Source organism: Synchiropus splendidus, chromosome 14, assembly GCF_027744825.2.
Source record: "Synchiropus splendidus isolate RoL2022-P1 chromosome 14, RoL_Sspl_1.0, whole genome shotgun sequence".
Classification (NCBI taxonomy): domain Eukaryota; kingdom Metazoa; phylum Chordata; class Actinopteri; order Syngnathiformes; family Callionymidae; genus Synchiropus; species Synchiropus splendidus.
Genome location: NC_071347.1, coordinates 9,030,599 through 9,049,701, shown reverse-complemented (window position 1 = coordinate 9,049,701; position 19,103 = coordinate 9,030,599). Strand labels below are relative to the sequence as shown.

Below are 19,103 nucleotides of genomic sequence, written 5' to 3'. Positions count from 1 at the left end.
GATATATTGCTAAATTATGATGGGTGTGGGGGATAATTCACAATGATAATGAATCGGATAGTGGTGCTCCTTTCTCAATGCAAATGTTAGTTAATTTATAGACCCATATATCTGCCTGAACTCCACACTGTTACAGGAAAAGGTCTTATTTGCAAACAGAACTGTGTTTTGAATTGCTAGATCAGAATATGTGCTGCGATTTTTGTATTCCGATTATGCTTGTTTAGGTTCCCATCTTCATTGTAAAACATGTAAATATAAATATAAATATTGATATATTTTTCACTATATGAAAAATATGCAGGGATTATTTGTGACTCTAAAAGGGATAAAGTTTTGGTTTGTTTATTTGGTTTAAATCTGGACTCATCAAGTCCCCAAACCAGTGTTTGACTTATGGTCTTATCTGATTAGGAGAGATCGCAGAGAGTCCTAGTCACTAGTTTTAAATCCAACAACTGTCTTCTGAGACAGACCTCAGCTGTGTTCCATTTCCAATCCTTTTCTCAGTTTGACACAAACATTTCTTGCAGTTTGAAGGCATGACAGTTTTCAAACTTGCTCTTGCTTTAGTGGCCAAGAACAAAGAACTGTCTGACCACCATGTGGCAGTCAGCCAACAGGTCTGCACTTTTCAAGAAAGATCCCTTGAGCGGATCATCAGTAAAACCAAGGCGCTATGCTGAGAGAGGAAAATAATTCCTCAGTCGCTCAGCATCAACGGTCGGCTGGTCCAGTCATTTAAATACCTGGAGACTGAGATAGACAAAGATTTCAACTTCAACACACACAGAATCCATGCTTAAGTATTATTTTTGAGCAAGATTTCTACTTAACTACATTTGATGCCAACATTTTTGATCTTCCAACTGTGTCTGTTGTGCCACTGTTTGACACAGGGCAATGTCTACGAATTTAATGGTGGCAGTAATGGCATCTACAGATGGAAATGATGTCAGAATCAGAATCAGACTCAACTTTATTGCCATGGTCAGTGGGGATCCCACCAACTAGGAAAGTGCTTAGAATAAAGTGCTGTCATAAATAAAATAAAATAAAATAAAATAAAATAAAATAAAATAAAATAAACAACAAAGGCTGATCACAAATTCAACAGTCTGGCGGCCAAGGGGAATAAGCTGTTTTTGTGGCGAGAGGTTCTGGTCTGGATTGACTGCAGCCTCCTGCCAGAGGGAAGAGGGACAAACAGTCCATAACAAGGGTGAGAAGGGTCGGCTCTGATCCGACCTGCACGTCTCTGGGTCCTGGAGACATATTGGTCATGCAGTCGGCTCTTGTCCCTGGAGGTGGCGCTGCTGTACCAGACGGTGATAGAGGAGGTGAGGATGTACTTGATGATGGCCATCTAGAACTCCACCAGCAACTTTGTTGGCAGTAGGTAGTTTCCTTAGCTGGACCAAGAAGAACCTCCTCTGCTGGGCCTTCCTGCTGAGGGACCTGATGGTCAGCTCCCATTGGAGGTCTTTGGTGCTGGTGGTTCCCAGGAAGCAGGAGTCCACAATGGAAATGGGTGAACCAACCAACATGAGAAGGGAAGAAGGAGCTGTCATTCTCCTGAAGTCCATGACATCTCCACTGTCTTTTGGGCGTTCAGCTCCAGGTTGTTGTGGCTGCACCAGGATGCCAACCATTGCGCCTCCCTCCTGTAAGTCGATCGCCATCTGAGATGAGCCCGATGATGTGGGTTCTCACTGTCCTTGCATATCAGGGGTCCATGTTTGATGTGTTAGAAATAAAGAATTACTTGATTTGGTCCAAATGCTTTCTTTGTTTTCCCGAAATTCATCTTCAACCTGGCCAAGCTATTGGCTGCCATACTAGGGACAGCAGGTTGCAGAATCTCTTCATACTTTTGTCTAAAAGTAAAATGTAAAAGTGAGGCATTACTATTTGATAATTTTAATAGAATATTCATATAATATCAAGGATAAATAAACCAGAGTTTAGAGATTGGGCAAATAATATTAAGTATTACAAATAATGTAACCTCATTGATATAACTTTAATCCGATTTTTTACTTTTACTGTATCATAAGGCAACTATCATTTCACTGACAGACTATTTTTCCACATGCTAAGCCATAATAAGAAGGTTATGTTTTCTCCACTATAGAATTGGGTTTCTGTTACTATGTACTGTCTCTTTAAGAAAACAGGAAGTGGTGTCATGTTTTTGTAGTCGCGGCCTCCAGACTGACGCCTCTCCCCGCTTGAGATGCGAGCTCTATGCGTGTTTAATGCTTTCCGGAGCAGTGTGCGGTGTTGGCGACACCGAGGTGTCACAACGTTTCGTCGGACTCCAGGCTTCTGCAGCCGGCGCTGGCTCACAGACTCAACCAGAAGCGTCATCCCAGGCATGGATGAGATCCTGTCCAGGGTCGTTGCTCCTTTGCCTACATACGAAACCAGAGATAAGTGTCCCCCTCCACCAGAGTCTCACAGCGTGGAGTTTATGCACTTTTATAGAAGCCTGGACAAAGACGATAAGCGGGACTTGCTGTCGAGGCTCTCGCAGGACTTCGGCGTGGACCACAAAAGTGTGTCAGAGTTCGCAGGGAAGCTGCTGGACACTCAGCTCAGGGATCTTGCGACCATTTTGCAAGTTGAAGACAGACTTCGGTACAGTTTGACTCCTCGTTACAAACAGCTGCTGAGTCACATAAGCAGAGTGGAAGGAGGAGTGAAGTTCCTGGTGGATCTCAGAGCCGATGTGGTTGAAATACTCTCGTCAAAATCGAGCGAAAGTCCACACATTCGGGTAATGTGTTTACATTCTGTACGGGTGCTTGCTGGGGTCAAATTCAGCGCTTTGCGCTTCTATATGACACCTCGATAGCTAGAATGCCTTTAATATAGTGTCAGCATCAGAAAAAATGAGGGCGTCTGTCAGCTGCGTGCCTCATTGATATAAACTGTTGTGTCTCTGTGCATGGTTCAAATTTCCCCTCTACCCTTTGCCCCAATTCGCCCTAAAGTCTACATGTGATCACTTAATATTGTGATTTATTTGCCAAACATGCACTAAAACATCTCGCTAATAATTGCCCAAAGCCAGAAGTTTTTTTTTAGGTGCGCATATCCACTTACAGTCATGCCCTGGTAGATGTTCAAAATAGACCCGCTAGGAACGAAGCATTCTGTACAGTAGAAGTGGAGGAAAGGTGAAATGATAGCTACAGGACACTTGAAAGACTGCAGTCTTACGAGAGTTTAATCAAACAACAAAAGCCTTAACATGAAGCTCAAACAAAACTAAACAGCTTCAACAGATACTAAGACTCTATTGGACTATAGTACCAAATATAGCCGAGTTAATTGTTGGTGTTTATCTGTCTACATGTGCCCTCCAGTGTTGGTACAGTGATGTGTGTGTGTGTCTCACCTATGTAGCTGGGATAGGCCCAACTCCCCCATTTAAGGAGCTATGTACATCATTTTTTGGGGGGGTTATTAATTACAATTTCTTTATATCTGACTTTTGTGTTGCAAAACAACAGAGTTTTAGTTAAACAATTAATCCCACTCAGTCACGGAATGTTATTAAGCTATAATATTTTGCGTAATTTAATAACAAATCCCCTTTTGTTGTAAGTAATAAAGACATAATTACTTACAATTTGTTTCCGACTGCTCTACGTTTTTAAGATAATTTAATCCACCTCCCTTTGTGAAAGTGTAAAGAGTTGCAGATTAAGTGGTTGAGTTTATATCTGCTGATATTCTCCTGATATTACCAAAATGGGCAGAAATCCTTTTTTTGTGTGTTGACATTCTATTGTTTTATTTATTTTTTGGACGGCTGCTGTTTGTTTCAGCACCAGCCAAGGCCCTAAAATATTTGATAGCAGTCTCACGCACAACAGGAGGCCAGAGTCCCTGCTCCGCACTGGCCCCTGGGTTTAGTTCACTCGTCTTTTGTTCAATATTTATTTAATACCTACTGAGGAGTTGGTCAGCTGTAATTCATCTCAATAACTCAGGTCCATTGCAACCTTTTTGTTGCTTACAAAGGTCATGACTACCCACAGGCTCCGCTCTCTTTTTCTGTGCTGACCACCTTGGTTCAGTGGCTTGCAGCAATTTTTCTTGCTATTGCCAGAATTGATCGAGCTAAAAAAAGGTTGCGATGGATTTGAGTTTCTTTTTTCTGTGGCTGCCTAGGCAATATGCAGGTGTGCAGAAGTGTATCGAGTCAGTGGCATTTTAAAGTTGACTGAGTTCTGTTAATTATCGTTGGTTTATACTGTTTTCTATTTTGCCAAGAGGACCTATTGACATCATATATTAAAGTTAAACTAGAGAAAATGGAATTTGGTATGCTGGCTCTGCACAAGAACGCACGCTGTGAATAAGCCGACACATTTCTCTCATTGGAGCCGTTAAGGTCCAACACAATGATTTCTATACAGAAAAAGTTCCGCTTGCTTGGCTGATACTATATTGTCGAGCATAGCCACACTGCATTCTAATACACACTGGCATATTGGGTTGTCACGATACTAAAATTGCAAACTCAGTATCGATAACCAAGAAGGTTTTCGATACTTGATATTGTTTTTGATACAGTTGGTATAAAAAGATTAGGCATAAAAAACATTTTATGACCATGAAAAATGAAAAAGTAAACTATAAAATTCAAGACCATCACTTTTTATTAACAAATCAGCCCATCTATCTGTTGATATTTTGGATATGCATCTATTTCATTCAGTTCTGACACTTGTACAAAGCATTCTTATTATTTCATATTATATAAATCGTCCTGAATGTGAGGGCCCCTATGCTGTGTTTTTGCCTTTTCTGCCATTTGTCTTTTTCTTTTTTTTGGTCAATTTGTGGTTCAGTGTGACTGATAATATCAGCACAATAGTTGCGGTCGACGCTCATGATGGCTCAGAAAACCGAATTACGGCGTTACTCCTGCTAAATTCAGACTTTAAAATGCACATAAACACCATTCCCAGTTCAGGAGACAGTTTGGGAAGAACCATTTAAATATAAATAGATGGCCTTTGATGTTGTGATCGTGGTCCAGTCAACTTCTAATTTGGAAAAGTATTCAGTTATGTAATAATGATGTACTAGCTATTTCCAAATCCCTGTGTCGATGCGATGAATGCTGGAGTGTGGGGTTGGGAAGTTAGAAAACTGCGGAACGCTTCTGTATCCTTCACGGACAGTTGAAATGATGCAATAATAGCTGGTAATCTTGGTCACGCAACATCACATTTGAAGCTCTTTTACTTGTCACTGGAGCTGTTAACAATTCCGATGTTCCTCGTCACTTTTTTCCACCTCCAAGCTCTTATCTCACTCCACCTGCTCTCAGGAGTGATGTCAGCCAAGCTTGTTTCATAAAGTGTCATTGATCCTACTTCACCCTCTCCAGAAAGCCCGATGGCTCACTGCCCACTAGAGGGGGACTCTCTGACCAGCGAGCACTCTGCTAGTTTGGTCATTTGGCTTCAGATTCAGCTGCCCAGCATTTCTCATCACTCGATGTAACCACAATCTAACTGCTGCTCAAGCTGGAGTGGGTCCTTGTGTTGTACTGCGTCTCTGCTTGTTTCAGATACAATTGTTTTCTTTTTTGTACTCACCTTTTCATTTTTATTCATCCATCTCTTAACCTGTGGCTTGGGAGGTTTCTTGGGAAGTTTGACTTCTCAATTCCCACTCTTCTCCTTTGAGGTGGACGATGTTGACGCCTCCGTTTGGTCTTCCTTTTGTGTGGGTGAGAAAGGGCTCCAGGCTGTAACTACACGCTGTTGTGCTGTGTGACAGCCAGGCTGAAGTTATCGGCCATCTTAAATAACCAGAGGCAGCTTCAAAAGTTAGGTGCGCTCCGACATAAACGAGTGGAAGCGGTGATGGAAGTTGTGTTGAACTTTTCACTTTCTTTTACTTCCTCACTCTGAACTGCTTTTGCCAGCTTGAAAAGTTCCAGCCATTCACTTTGAATAATGCATGTGTGAAGGATGTTTGTGGGGTGGAATGAAAATGCGGCGGTGCCCAGGTTTGATTGTTATTCGGACAGAATTTCCTGGCCAAAGTCATTTCGACTGGTTGACCATGCTTACATGTCCCCATGATTGACAAGCTCGAACAGCCTGATATTAAAGTCAGCCTGTGGAACTGCCAATATGAGAGATGTTTTGTGTGTTTGCGTATCTCTGTGGGCATTCTGGGAAAGGGCTTGTTTGTGTGTTTGTGGGAGATTTGCTTTAAATGAAGCCTGACCTTTCCTGAAGAACAGGACAGTTTTCAAATGGCACGCTGTTTATGAAAGCGTCTCCTGTACTACCCTTTGAAAGCACAAAGAAATGATTACTCCTCATTTTAAAACACTAAAATGACAATAAAACAGGTGACCATACAGCTCCCAACTCCCTGTAGGACTGCGGCGGAATTATTTATAACTCTCAATCTAAGTCCAGCAATTCGGCTGTCAGTCAAATGGAAATGCCGCTTCAGTTTTCCTTCAAGAAATAGAAACCGCTCTTACTTTTAATAAAGTGAGGAAACTGAGTAAATGTGGACGGACATCTGTCGGCGTCCAGTGAAAACAACAATGGCAGCCCCTATCTGATATAGAAATCAAACTTTATTTGAGAAAACACAAGCACAATTTTCGAGCTGCTCTTCTATGGTTTCCAAATTGGACAGCGATTCACAGTTTAGCATGGATCGTACAGTAATCAAAGCTCTCTTTTCCTTCTCACTCAGGATCTGAACGGCACTCTGAAGAGTTTGTTGTCTGAGTGGTTCTCTGTGGGTTTGCTGCGACTGGAGAGGATCACTTGGCAGTCGCCCTGTGAGACCCTGCAGAAGATTAGCCAGTAAGTTCAGTAAGAAATAGGATGCATAGCAATGTATTGTGTTTTTTTTACATCCCATAAATGACCACATGCGCTATAAATAAGACATTATGTATGCAGTCATTCTATATTCATAGCAGTTGGAAAAAAATCTATTTCCCCTATATGTCAGTTGTCATATGACAGTGGCCCCTGCAAGGGTTTGAGTCATGTCATCTGCTATATGTGATGTCACTCAAGGAAGCAGCATCTACGTAAAAGAGCATGTTACAGGGTTTTAAAACTGTGGAACTGGAATAAATCATTATTTTTGCTTGATGGTGCTTTCATATTGTCATCCATATCTTAATGGATACATACAATTTTTATTTTGTTAAAAAGAAGTATAATTTCAGAGGCATACATGTAATAATGCAATTAATGAAAATGGTTAATTAAAATACCATTTTGTATGAATATTTCCGGTCCTAAATCAATGTTCGAATTCCGGGGAATTCGTTTTTATATTTACAATGACAATGAAACATGTGTCGTTCATTCACTCATTTTTGCATTTGTGCACCAGTTCCATAGAATGATTTACCAAATTTATGTTTCCTTTTGAGTGTGGTTCCAATGAATTAGTTGTCTTGTTGATTGCTATAGTAACTAGGCAAAATAAACGACAAGAATGATCTCCTGACGGTTACTACTTTTTTGAACACCCCTCGCAGAAAAGCAGAAAACAAAACGTGGAACAGGCTAGTCAGGAAGTGATTCAGAAACAAAGCAGCAGATGGGAAAATTTGGACAGTCACTGAATTAGTGACAATAAAAACCCTAGTTTTTAATCGTAAGAAGTAAATATCCAATCTGTAGCCGTCCTCACGCCTCCGTCTCATCATACAGTATGCATGGCATTGCATGCATAAGCAACTTCAGCCATTATGAGGTGTCTTTCTGAATATTTGGCTGAAAAAACACGCCAAAAACTGCCATGCTCAACTCCATCATGCGTTTTGTGTTATCCTTTTGTTTTGATATTTACACTTCATTCCAATACATTTGGTCACGGGAAATTTCATCTTTAAAAAGAGATAATTTTTCTGAAGAGTGTTGCGCACCATGCTTGTTTACATTCAGTGGAAACACTGCCTTAGTTGTTTGATTTGGATTTTTTAAAATATATTGTTGTTGCTTTACACTGTATGAATTTGACCTCATTTAATCCCATCCCTCTGCCAGGTATGAGGCTGTGCACCCCATAAGGAACTGGACTGACCTGAAACGCAGGGTCGGCCCTTACCGCCGCTGTTATGCCTTCACCCACGCTGCCATGCCTGGAGAGCCTCTGGTGGTGTTACATGTGGCTCTCACTGAAGATATCTCCGACAATATACAGGTTAGTTGCTCTAGCTCTAGGCGCCTTTGTCAATTTTCTGCTGCTCTTCCCATAGTCATCTGGGATATGATATTTTCTGGACTCTCTTGCCATACAAATGGATTATTGCTCTGTGAAGAAAACACCTATAAAGCCTGCCTGCCAGAGCTGACGTGCGGAAACTGTTGCTGTTAACACTGGCCCAGTTGTTTTTTTCCAGAGGTTCCCAGATTGTTGTTGTCGTGTATAGGTTAGAAGTGTTGAAGGTACATTTATTTTTCTTTCAGAGCATTGTTCGAGAGTTCGCGGCTGTCGATCAAGAAGAGGATATAAACAAGATAAACGCAGCCATTTTCTACTCCATATCTTCCACTCAGGCTGGGCTCCAAGGGGTGGAACTGGGCAACTACCTCATCAAAAAGGTGGTGCGAGAACTACAGGTAGGTGGAGAGTTATCAATCTTGAGGTGGTATGCCAAGATTTAGGGCTGTCAATCTAAAACACGTTTTACAAGAGTATTGCTGGCAATGCATTATACCAATATCAAAATGGTTTATTATTTCTAAAGAGTATTTTTTACTCTTTGTGCACACACAAAGCTGTTTATGTGCCATAACTTGGTACAACAGTACCTGACAGTAAACTTGTTGGAGTGCACATGAACAACTTCTTGCAGTATAAGTTTGGGGACAAAGTGTTTTAGTGATAGTGAGCCAGCCTCATAAAGACAGACCTCAGCTCACAGACACAAGAAAACCGATTAGGATCTGGATTAAACCAACCAATTTCCCTGGAGTACTGCAACCCAGGACAACCCTGGATCATATTGATGGTGTTAAATCAGCATGTACAACCCCAGAGAAAGGATACAGCTCCATCAATGTAAGCATTGCACGGCTAACTGCCCTTGGCATCATCTACGTTTGCGAGGCTGACTGCAGCGATGAGCAGCTTGTATGAAACAAGGTTTGTGGTTGGCCGGCGTTGTCGCTCCACTGTGAAGGGAGAGCGCATATGTTGTCGCGTGACAAGCGTGGTGCTTGGATGTCGTTCTTTTAGTTAATAGCTGAAATGATCGCTCGATCACACACACACTACCCCGTCTTAAATGCACATTGCCTACAGTACTGTATCAGAACAGACAAAAAATACTTATTTTCTTTTTTATTCAAGTACCAAATTTTCCGTCATGGGCAAAATGCCGTCGGTTATTCTGTTAAATTTTCGGTTTACCAGGCCTCGATAAGGGGTCCAAAGTCATGGATCAAATAAAGGCAACATCATCAGTTTCAATTTTTGTTTTGCATTAGTACACAATTACAATCTGAAATGTTGCTAGTACTAATGCATTCCCAAAATGTCGTTTACATTATTTTGTTTATCAAGCCAGATTATTCGTTTTTCTCATAGCCCTTCGTAAGAGTCTTAACACTTGATGTCTCAATGCGTGCATCACAGGTGGGATGTATTTTCAGGATTTTTTTTAATGGAGACAGTCGTAAGCACAACTGCTCAAATAATCTCCTTTCTTGTCACGGCCCCAGGAGCAACACGTTTGTCTCTTTTTGACTTGCATGCTGCTCCCTGTTAAACGTCTATAGCAGGCTTCAGGTGCGGCACATCTGCTGTTGTACCGAAATATAGCAGCCAGAGGCGTTTTTTTGTTTTGACTGCGATTCAAATGTTTAAGTGTGCCTTTCTCTTTTTGCAATAAAACATCAATCTCTCACTTGTTTGGTTATCTGCCATTCACACGAAGACGCTTACACACCTGTAAAACAGGTGAAATGAAACCCTATCAATCCTTCTTTAGGTGCAGGTAATAAAAGCCTTTCACGTTTGGGCACTGCAGCGTTAACACTTGTTAAATGATTGGAACATTCAACGGGACATCAAAATCCACCCTGGCAGACAGATTGGAAATAGCTATTTATATTGGATCCCCATAAAACCCAGTTCCTGGCTTTATGCTGCTTCCACTTTAGTTATTCTCTGTACAAAATAGCTGCAAGCTTTTCAGTGATGGGCATTTTTATTAATGGCACCATACGGTTCAGTAAACACATTTTTGTTGTTATTTTGCCTGTGATTCTCTGTCAAAAATTCAACGTGTATTTTGGGGGAAAAAATGTAGAAGTGGGGCTGTGACAGTTTCACATCTCAGTACATATAATTTAAAACAAGCACCAGAATGTTAAATAGTCATTTTAACACAAAACATGAACAACAAGCTCTGAATATATATCCTTGATATACTATGTCTCCAGTCTTTTTAAATCAACTACTAATATAATAATAAAAATGCATATCACAGTTTCCCACATTTGGTCAAAGCGGTGAGTGTGTTTGTATTTGCGCTATTATACAGAGCATTATTCAGTCTTTATAAATATGTAAAGCACTTTATGTGCAATAACAGGGTGCCAGAACAGGTTCTGACAGTAATATTTTGGGGAGTGAATTGTTTCATATGTATATACATATAAATGCAGTCTGAGGTGCACTTGTGAAATGGCAAGCTGGAGTGACAGTTTGTCTCTAGTGTTAAACTTCAGCTTGACCTCCCAACGGTTCACCAAAAAACGGATATGATGTTGCGTCTTGTCGTCGTCATCATAAGGGAAAAAAAACAATTCTGGGCAGAAATATATATTAATAATATATGTAATTAAAAATAATATATTTAATCTTGTCAGGAATAAAACTGCAATATAGTTGAGAATGTTTTTTTTCCAGCCGTACTACAGTATCTTATCTAATATTTGAATCAAGTTGTCTTGTTTCAGAGCTAGAGGGTGTAGGCTATCAAAGCAATTTCCGAGTATGATGTGACACCTGTGTCGGTGTCAAAAAAGTATTTCCTGGAGGCAGGAGAAGAGTGTTTTCTCACGTTTGGGGCAGATTTCTCCACCTTTTGGGGTGCTAGAGAAATTGGCCCTTAGGCAACAGATCCCAAGCGCTGCGCAGCCTTTCATGTGAGCTGAGATGCGGTGCAGGGCACTTTTTCCAGTTCGCAACAAACAGGTCATGAAGCTGTTAAGCTAATACATGCAAATAATGATTGTTAGTTTTTAAAAATAATAAGTGTTTATTTAAAAAATGTTAACTCCAATCTAACAACTGTTTATTAGGTAGTAGTAACATAGGTAAGTAAATAGGTAAATGATAAGGGCAGTGATGACTTTCCCCATCTTTTATTAAGTTAAAACTTTGTGCCTCATTTCAGGAATACTTGTTGATATTGGAGTCTTGCGAAACACTACTTTCTAGTGGCAGGAGTCTGTCACTTTCCAGGTGATGAAATGGATGGAGTGTGTGTGGGGGGGATAAAATTTGGCCCTTGAGTCTGACAAATGTGAAGTGGAGTCTTGTGATTATTTTTTTGTAGTCTTCGGGGGCTTTGACTTTTTGACAGTGCTTCATCCGCATGTCGGGGTGAAGAGAGCACCAGTGGCGCCGCAGAGACAGACTGCTATGATGATGGATTGATGACTAGGCTGGAAGGAAAAGGTCACAGTCATGATTTTAAGGTGATGGGGCGGGTTTTTCTTGCTTCTGACTCCAGCTCTTACTTCCGGCACTGGCCAGCTTGTAAATATCTTTTCTTCGTTTAAACCTATGCCAACATCTCAGTGGTAATTACAGTAATGTTATTGTTTCAGAGCATGATGATGTAAGTCCAATAGTCTGATGTATGACAATGTGAGCTTTTTAAGTAAAAAAAAAAAAAGAAAAAGTTTTCTTTCCTTGTTCCATTAGCTTCGTACATTCAATATAAAGGAATATGTTAAGCCTCATTTATGGTCCTTTTACAGGTATGTACAAAATTGTACTTGTCTATTTCAGACTACGTTTCCGTCACTGATCACATACTGTACTTCCATGCGACTGTGAAAGGCATATTTATAGTGTACCTCTTGCACAAAAGACAAAAACGGAGGCAGCGTTGAAGGAGACGGTGTTAAATGAAATCGTGACTGGAGGCTGGAGAATTTCCACCATTGTTATGACTTCTTCATGTGTCATTACAGCCAAGTATCAGGTGGTAACAGCAACACTGTATCGGGTGGTACTGCTCCGTTTGGTCTGTCACTGCAAGTTTTGTGGACATACAAGCAGAAATACCGAAGAAATGAACACAGAGCACCCGGATACATACGTAACGTAATGTTCCACATGAATGGGCCTTTAATGTGTAATTCTTGTGACTTACCGTACAACACAATCAGTTATTTCTGAATTACTCATTGTCTCATTGGTAGTGGCTGGTGTAATGGCAGTACTAAGTAGAAGACTATGACACATGGGGGGAAGAAAACTGAGGGAGAAGACGAGACAAATGAACAGAGAATACATTGCTGAGGAAAGTAAGATGAAGGCAAAACAATTCAGCAAACAGGAATAAGCGCGTCTCCAGAGGATTTATCTGACACTCTCACTTTCATCTACGGCTCTTCACTCCTTGCCTGTCACATCACTTCTGCTCTTATCAGCCTGAAGGCCAGAACACAAAGCAGACAGGAGTGTCATGTCTGAAAGTAGTAGTGAGTCTGGGTGAGGATCCAGGATAGGAGAGGAGAGAGAGAGGGGAAAAAAAGAAGGTGAAAGTACCAGGGACTGATGAAGAGCATGGTGCAGTGGTATTCCATATGAAAGTCCTGATGTGTGCTTTTGCGTCCTACTCATGAAGACCCTAAATTATGTCAATATAATACACTTTTCACACCCATGAGCTGCTTATTTGTTACGCCAGTGCTAGCAGTTTTTTATTTTAAGACTGATGTCCTGTCTGTGTTGTGTGATGTGGACACTAAATCCTGTCAACCCGTCCTGCCTTGTGGTCCCCAGATAAAGCAATGGATGATCAAAGATTAGTGGTGTACGAAAATATCAATACGCTCAAATATTGCCATGATTATGTAATGATATTTTTGCTGAAACATCGCACTACTTGATTGTATGATATGGTTTTGATAGTTTAAGTCGGCTAGATCAGCGTTTTTCAACCGGGGTGCGGCGGCACATTAGTGTGCCGTGAGAGGCTGTCAGGTGGGAAAATGATCCAATTTCACCTCATTTGTCCAGAGATAGAGGTAGGCGATATGATCACATTATATCATGTCAATTAGAACATGTAGACGAGCAACCAACGTTAGGAGATCACATGGATGTGCTCACATTCGCTGCAGTATATTGATGCGCAGATCTGTCCATCAGTCAAAGCAGTGCTGTTGTGGTGTGCAGCGCGCCTCTTCCCACACGCGATGGAGGGAGGGATCCTTGTTGGTGAAAGTTGCCGAAAAACGAAATTTGCAACAAAATAAATGTGAATAAATACAAAATAAAACTCTTCCAAAATGTGAAGAGAGAAAGAATAGTTGTTTTTATGAAGCAAGTTCAGGCAAAGAATACTAAGGATCTGTCTGAAAACTCAAAACTACAACAAAATCATGCAAAAGAGAAGAAGTGATAAAATCAAAACAGTTATTTAAAGTAAATAAATCATGATATATGCTGCCATTTTGCCCTCCCCTTTCTGGACACATTTGAAACAAATACATTTTCTGCAGGTTGTTTCTGCAAACAGCCTGGCAAAATAGCGAGCGAGTGTCAGTAGCAACAGAATGAATATGGATTTTCTATAGGACAAGTGCACTTTGTCTGAGGTTCCTTTGGTGGTGAGCCACAGGTTATTTTCAATAAACCAAGTGTGCTGTGGCTTGACAAAGGTTGAAAAACACTGGGCTAGATCAATATTTAATACATAGATACTTGGATGTGCTGTTGCATTTTTGACGTGTTAAATACGGACGTTATCTTTTTGTCCACTGGAGTTCATTTTGTTGATTAAGGAAGCAATTGATTCCTCGGAAAATCTAACTGGACTGACGTCGTAAGAATGAACACGTTTTCATACATACATATATACATACATAATATTGTACTGCATAATCTGATTTCCCCCTTAAAATTATAGTTGTTATTATAATATATTGCTGAACTTACAGTACCTCAATATATCGCATGATGTTTTGCGTCACCACTCCTGTATCAGGATGCATATCGTATCGCAAGATAACCGCCACTACACGGCGCTAAGCCATTGTTGGAAGCTATGCCTTTGCTGCCAAACTTTTCATTAAAACATTTGTCAATATCTCTTTGCATTCCAGAGTGAGTTCCCTCACATGGAGAGGTTCTCCAGCCTCTCACCCATCCCTGGGTTCTCGTCCTGGCTCCAAGGCCTCCTCACCCAGTACCGAAAGGAAGGCTGTGGTTCCGACCTTTTATCAGAGCAGGAGTGGCGAGAGGTGGAGCAAGCCATCGATCCAGCACCAGGCGCTTCAGTGATGGATTCCCTTCGAAAGGTCGTCGGCTCCAGTGAATGGATGCGCTCTGAACACCTGTCAAACGTCCTCGAGCCTGTCCTGATGCGACTCTGTGCCTGGTACCTGTACGGGGAGAAGAGGCGGGGCTACGCCCTGAACCCAGTCGCCAACTTCCACTTGCAAAACGGTGCCACCATGTGGCGCATTAACTGGCTGGCAGACGTCAGCCCGAGAGGTGCTGCCAATTCATGTGGGATCATGGTCAACTATCGTTACTTCTTGAACGAAACGTCGACAAACAGCGCACTTTACCTGCAAAACAAGGTGATCAATGCATCGGAGCAAGTGCTGGGGCTTGTGTCACAATTCCAGAAGAACAGCAAACTTTGAGACCTGGACCTTTTGTGATTAAAAATGTCTCTGTAAATCTCTATATCTGACTGTTCAACCAGTAATAGAAACTGTTAAATGCTGAGAGTTTGTCAGGCGTGAACTGATTCCATCTTCCGTAGTGCATATGCTTGCATCTTTTTTTTGCCTCATTGAATTTGATGCAGAGGCCGTTTTGTATTGTGCAAGTGCTTCACAGGCTGAGAGAGTGCGGCTAATGAAGCACGAGGCATCTATCAATGGTGCAGCGTGTTTCTGGATAACAGTGTGTGTAATGGTGAGGCAAGAGCGATGAGCGAGTGCAGCTGCTGGAATAAACGATGTTTGGACTTCTTCACCGCTCAACGGACTTCTGTATTTAAAAGACTTCACATCCAGAAGGTGTTGTGTTCTTGCTTCCCAGGGGAAATATTTTCTCTGAAACAACAGATATTTTCTTCAGCCGGCCCTGAGGACCGCTCATAGTTTTCATTTGAGCATCCTCATGTGGATCCATCGGGCTCCATCCTTTTGTTTGCCCAGGTGAGATTCTCATCTCTAACACGCTGCTCACATTACCGAACTCTCCTGAGAGACGCTACAGACGTTCTAACTGCCGTGTGCAGGTGCCAAGCTGGCCTCATATCAGTCCGCAGCCCATTGTTGTGAAATAATGTATCACAGCAAGTTGACTGTGAAATTACATTTTATGTCTCCATGGCGCTAAACTTTCCTTTTATCCCACCCTGCCCCCACCCACCGTATCTGTCTTCCCTCCCTCCTTCTTAGCTCAGCGCATGGCTCTGTGTCCTAGAAACTAATGGAGTGAGAAATAAACTTAAAGTAAATAGCCGGATTGATGGTGTTCGCTTGTGATGAAAGGGGGAAGGCATAAATAGGAGAGTTGTTTAAGGGATGCCCTTGAGAGATGAGGTTCTGTTGACAATCACGCTGCAGCGGCCACTCTGAATGAATCATTGGCATGAAACTAAAGGCCACAAACGGCGCTGCATCAGAATCAGTCTGTCCGTTTTTAATTGTTGAAAACAGCCCTCCATTCAGGCAAATTAATAAAGCGGTCTGCCTCAAATTTCCCATGAGAATCAGAGAAATGGTGATCATTCTGCAATCTGAATTACAAAATTAAATAACCGACTACGCAGAGGCTTTTCAGTTCTTTCTGATCTTATAAAAGGCTGTAAAGGAGAGTCTTTTTGTGAAGTCATGTTAAAAACATTCTAATTAAACCAAATATGAACAGTTCAAACTCATCCATGTCATAATTTGTTACATAAAAACATTCTATTACTCCTTGTGGTGTGAAAGCATGTGTATTAATTAATAGAGATGCACCGAATTGAAAAAGTGAAGCCGAATGCTGAATAAAATTTTAAATGCTTGGCCAAAGCCGAATAATACTGAATACAATAGTGAGAACACATTTACATAGATAAAGAAAGTTATTGTGTATATTTCTTAAGTAAGACTTTCCAATAAAAATAATAATAAGAAAATAACAAAAAAAGATATATGTATAATGTATATGTATATAATGTATAACAGGCTAATAATGTATACAGAAGGCTCTAGATCGTCTGGTTGAACACTCATTGCAAACTGCAATTCTATTCTCGCTCTACAACACAACATATCAGGCATGGGTCCGAAAGTCAAAATCATTTCCACTTGAGTTAAATGGCTCCTGTTCGGTCACCAGCTCACCAAGCAGCAAGCTGCAGAGTCGACACGTTCACTACTGGAGGATTGTGTTGCCAGATTTTTATGGTGTTTCGAGAATGGTGAAGTGGGTTGTGAGAATTCCGTCAGTGGTCTCGAGTTCTTTTCACCTTAGATATATTTTTCCATTTGAAACACCCATTCCTTCATGTCGTGTTATCGGCTTCAGTGGCCATGAGTCACTGAAGCCGAATGTTGCCATATTTTTGCACTATTCGGGCGAATATATTCGACCACTGAATATTCGGTGCATCCGCAATTAAATAAAACAAAAAAAGTTTCTCACTAATGATAACAATAATCTCAATTAAAGGCAACTCAATGTAATCTGAACAGCACGATTTAAAAATGTAAATGACCTCTCACTTCAAAGACACCAGACGTTTTGATAGTTACGTAGTTACGATGTGCTGTTTCAGCATTTACATGCAGAATGTTACACAAATCCCGAATGCTGGCCAAAACACAGTTTGAGCGTCCTCCTTCCTGTGGGATGCCATTTCTACCTGCCTCTTCAGTGGAATCACTTTTATAAAAACTGCTTCAATTTTTTCAAAAATTACATCGGAAACTCAGGAACTGATGATTCCAATTTCTCCAAATCCAAACACCAAAAAATCATTGTGCCTGGAAGAAAACACCTGCAGCTGAGTGCTGTGAAAAAAAAAGTAAAAGAAGGGTAGAAACACAGTGACTCCAGGAGACAGTCAACAAAATATTAGTTACTTTTGCCCGGAAAGATATTTTATATACTCTCCGCCCAACTAGGGGAAGGAGAAGCCCCTCATAAAAGCCCTTCGCTGCTGCGCATCATACCTTTTTTCATAATCCACCTGGAGCAAAATGTCACCAGAAAGATTAGATTAGAACTGCCTTCCCACAATTGGGAAGTTTGGGTTTTTACAGCAGAAAACTAACATTAAAGCTATTACAAGCAACACTGTTCAAAAAAATACATCCCTGCAGAAATCGAACGATCACAACAAAAAATGTAACTTACTTCAATAATAATAAAAATTATGGTAATATTAAAAATAAATAATAATATTTTTAAAAAATACAACGGCGGATGTAAAGTAATGTCTGTCAACAATACATATTTTCTGTTGCACACCTAATATTCCAACTGGAGTTCAAAGTCCAGTTAGTTGGACTAAGCCTTTAATTTCACGGGAACTTTTGAAAAGCGCCGCCGCACGGTCCGTGGAAGGCTGCACCTTCCATCAATCTAATCAGATTAAAACAATTTCAAAAGGGAAATTTTTTCCGAGACCAATCTTCATTTGATGGAAAACCAGATCTGACAAACCTGGTATTACTCTGCAGATGAACCGGAGAAGAAATTACAATCAATTTGAAACTGTCTGATATTTCAAAGTGGTGATTCCACCTCAGTAGTGGAATTTGTTGGGTAGATGCGTGAGATTCAAACCGAGAGGCTTCACACCTGGTTACACTCCATGAGGAATGACAATGATTTGTACAGCAGGTAGGGAAAACAGATGATTTAATTAAGACCTGTTTTTCATTCACTCAAGTTCAAATGTTTTTTTTTTCCACTTCATATCCTTTTAGATCTTTGTGAGAACAAAGTTTTGCCACACCAAAAAACATGTCAAGTCATCTAAGACCAATGCTTTCCGGAATTCATGACCCGGTGTGGGACTTATCTAGAGCTGAAACACGTCTGAAGAGAAAAACCCTTAAAGGGAAAATGGCTGCGAGAGCGGTATGACTAAAACTGAAAATCATTGGATATGTAGTGGGAAATCAAATGAGCATCATTGTGCTTATAAACAATCATTTGCTGAATCTAGTATGAAAACACACATCTGCTACACAGAAGGGAACACAAGGCCGATCATTGTTCCAGCGGCACAGATGCATCCAATTTGCGGCCGAGTGAAGAGGACACAAACAATGACCCACCACCCAAAAAACACAAAAAGCAACACAGAATAATCAAGTGTAATAACTAGAAAAAGTAATACATATTAAATGCCAGCAACACAAATACATGTATGGTGGATCAGTCATTGTCCCCCTCCAACGCATCTGGAAATGGTCTCCAGATCTTGACACAGCATACATCTTATTTCTTCAAGATTCTTGAGGTAAACCAGCCATTTCTTTATAAACAGGGTGGCGATTATTTCCATTTTGCAATTTATTTCCACGGAGGACATGATTTGCTAGTCTTTGAGAGAGTGCCAGTAACAGTGAAAGGGTGTGATTTAAAGTGAAAAAGGAATGTTGGAGATAAAGGTAATGGAGAGGAAGACAAGCAGAGAGGTTCATGGATGCAGTAAATGAGGACATGAAGAGGAGTGGTGGGTGCACATGATAGGTTAAAGTGGAGGAGGCTGACTGGTAGTGACAACCCCAGATGCTGGAAGATGGTCGCTGAGATCACAACGTCTTGACTGTGACATTGAACCTGGGCTGCGGTTGCGAATGCGCAGTCTCAAC

The 19,103-nt window shown here is 40.9% G+C and overlaps 1 protein-coding gene across 1 annotated transcript; it reads left to right on the top strand.

The window, feature by feature from the left end:
* Positions 1 to 2,213: 2,213 nt before the first annotated feature.
* mlycd (malonyl-CoA decarboxylase) lies at positions 2,214 to 16,165 on the top strand. Its single transcript, XM_053886526.1, has 5 exons — positions 2,214 to 2,779; positions 6,748 to 6,860; positions 8,064 to 8,220; positions 8,487 to 8,639; positions 14,373 to 16,165. The coding sequence occupies exons 1-5, from the start codon at positions 2,237 to 2,239 to the stop codon at positions 14,916 to 14,918; spliced, it is 1,512 nt and encodes a 503-aa protein (XP_053742501.1). The 5' UTR covers positions 2,214 to 2,236; the 3' UTR covers positions 14,919 to 16,165.
* The last annotated feature ends 2,938 nt before the right edge of the window (positions 16,166 to 19,103 follow it).

Excerpts from the sequence above, each read along its gene's own strand:
- mlycd (XM_053886526.1), top strand. The coding sequence starts at position 2,237 with ATGCGAGCTCTATGCGTGTTTAATGCTTTCCGGAGCAGTGTGCGGTGT. Across the intron at positions 8,221-8,486 it reads ATATCTCCGACAATATACAG|AGCATTGTTCGAGAGTTCGC; the intron begins GTTAGTTGCTCT and ends TTTTTCTTTCAG. Across the intron at positions 8,640-14,372 it reads AGGTGGTGCGAGAACTACAG|AGTGAGTTCCCTCACATGGA; the intron begins GTAGGTGGAGAG and ends TTTGCATTCCAG.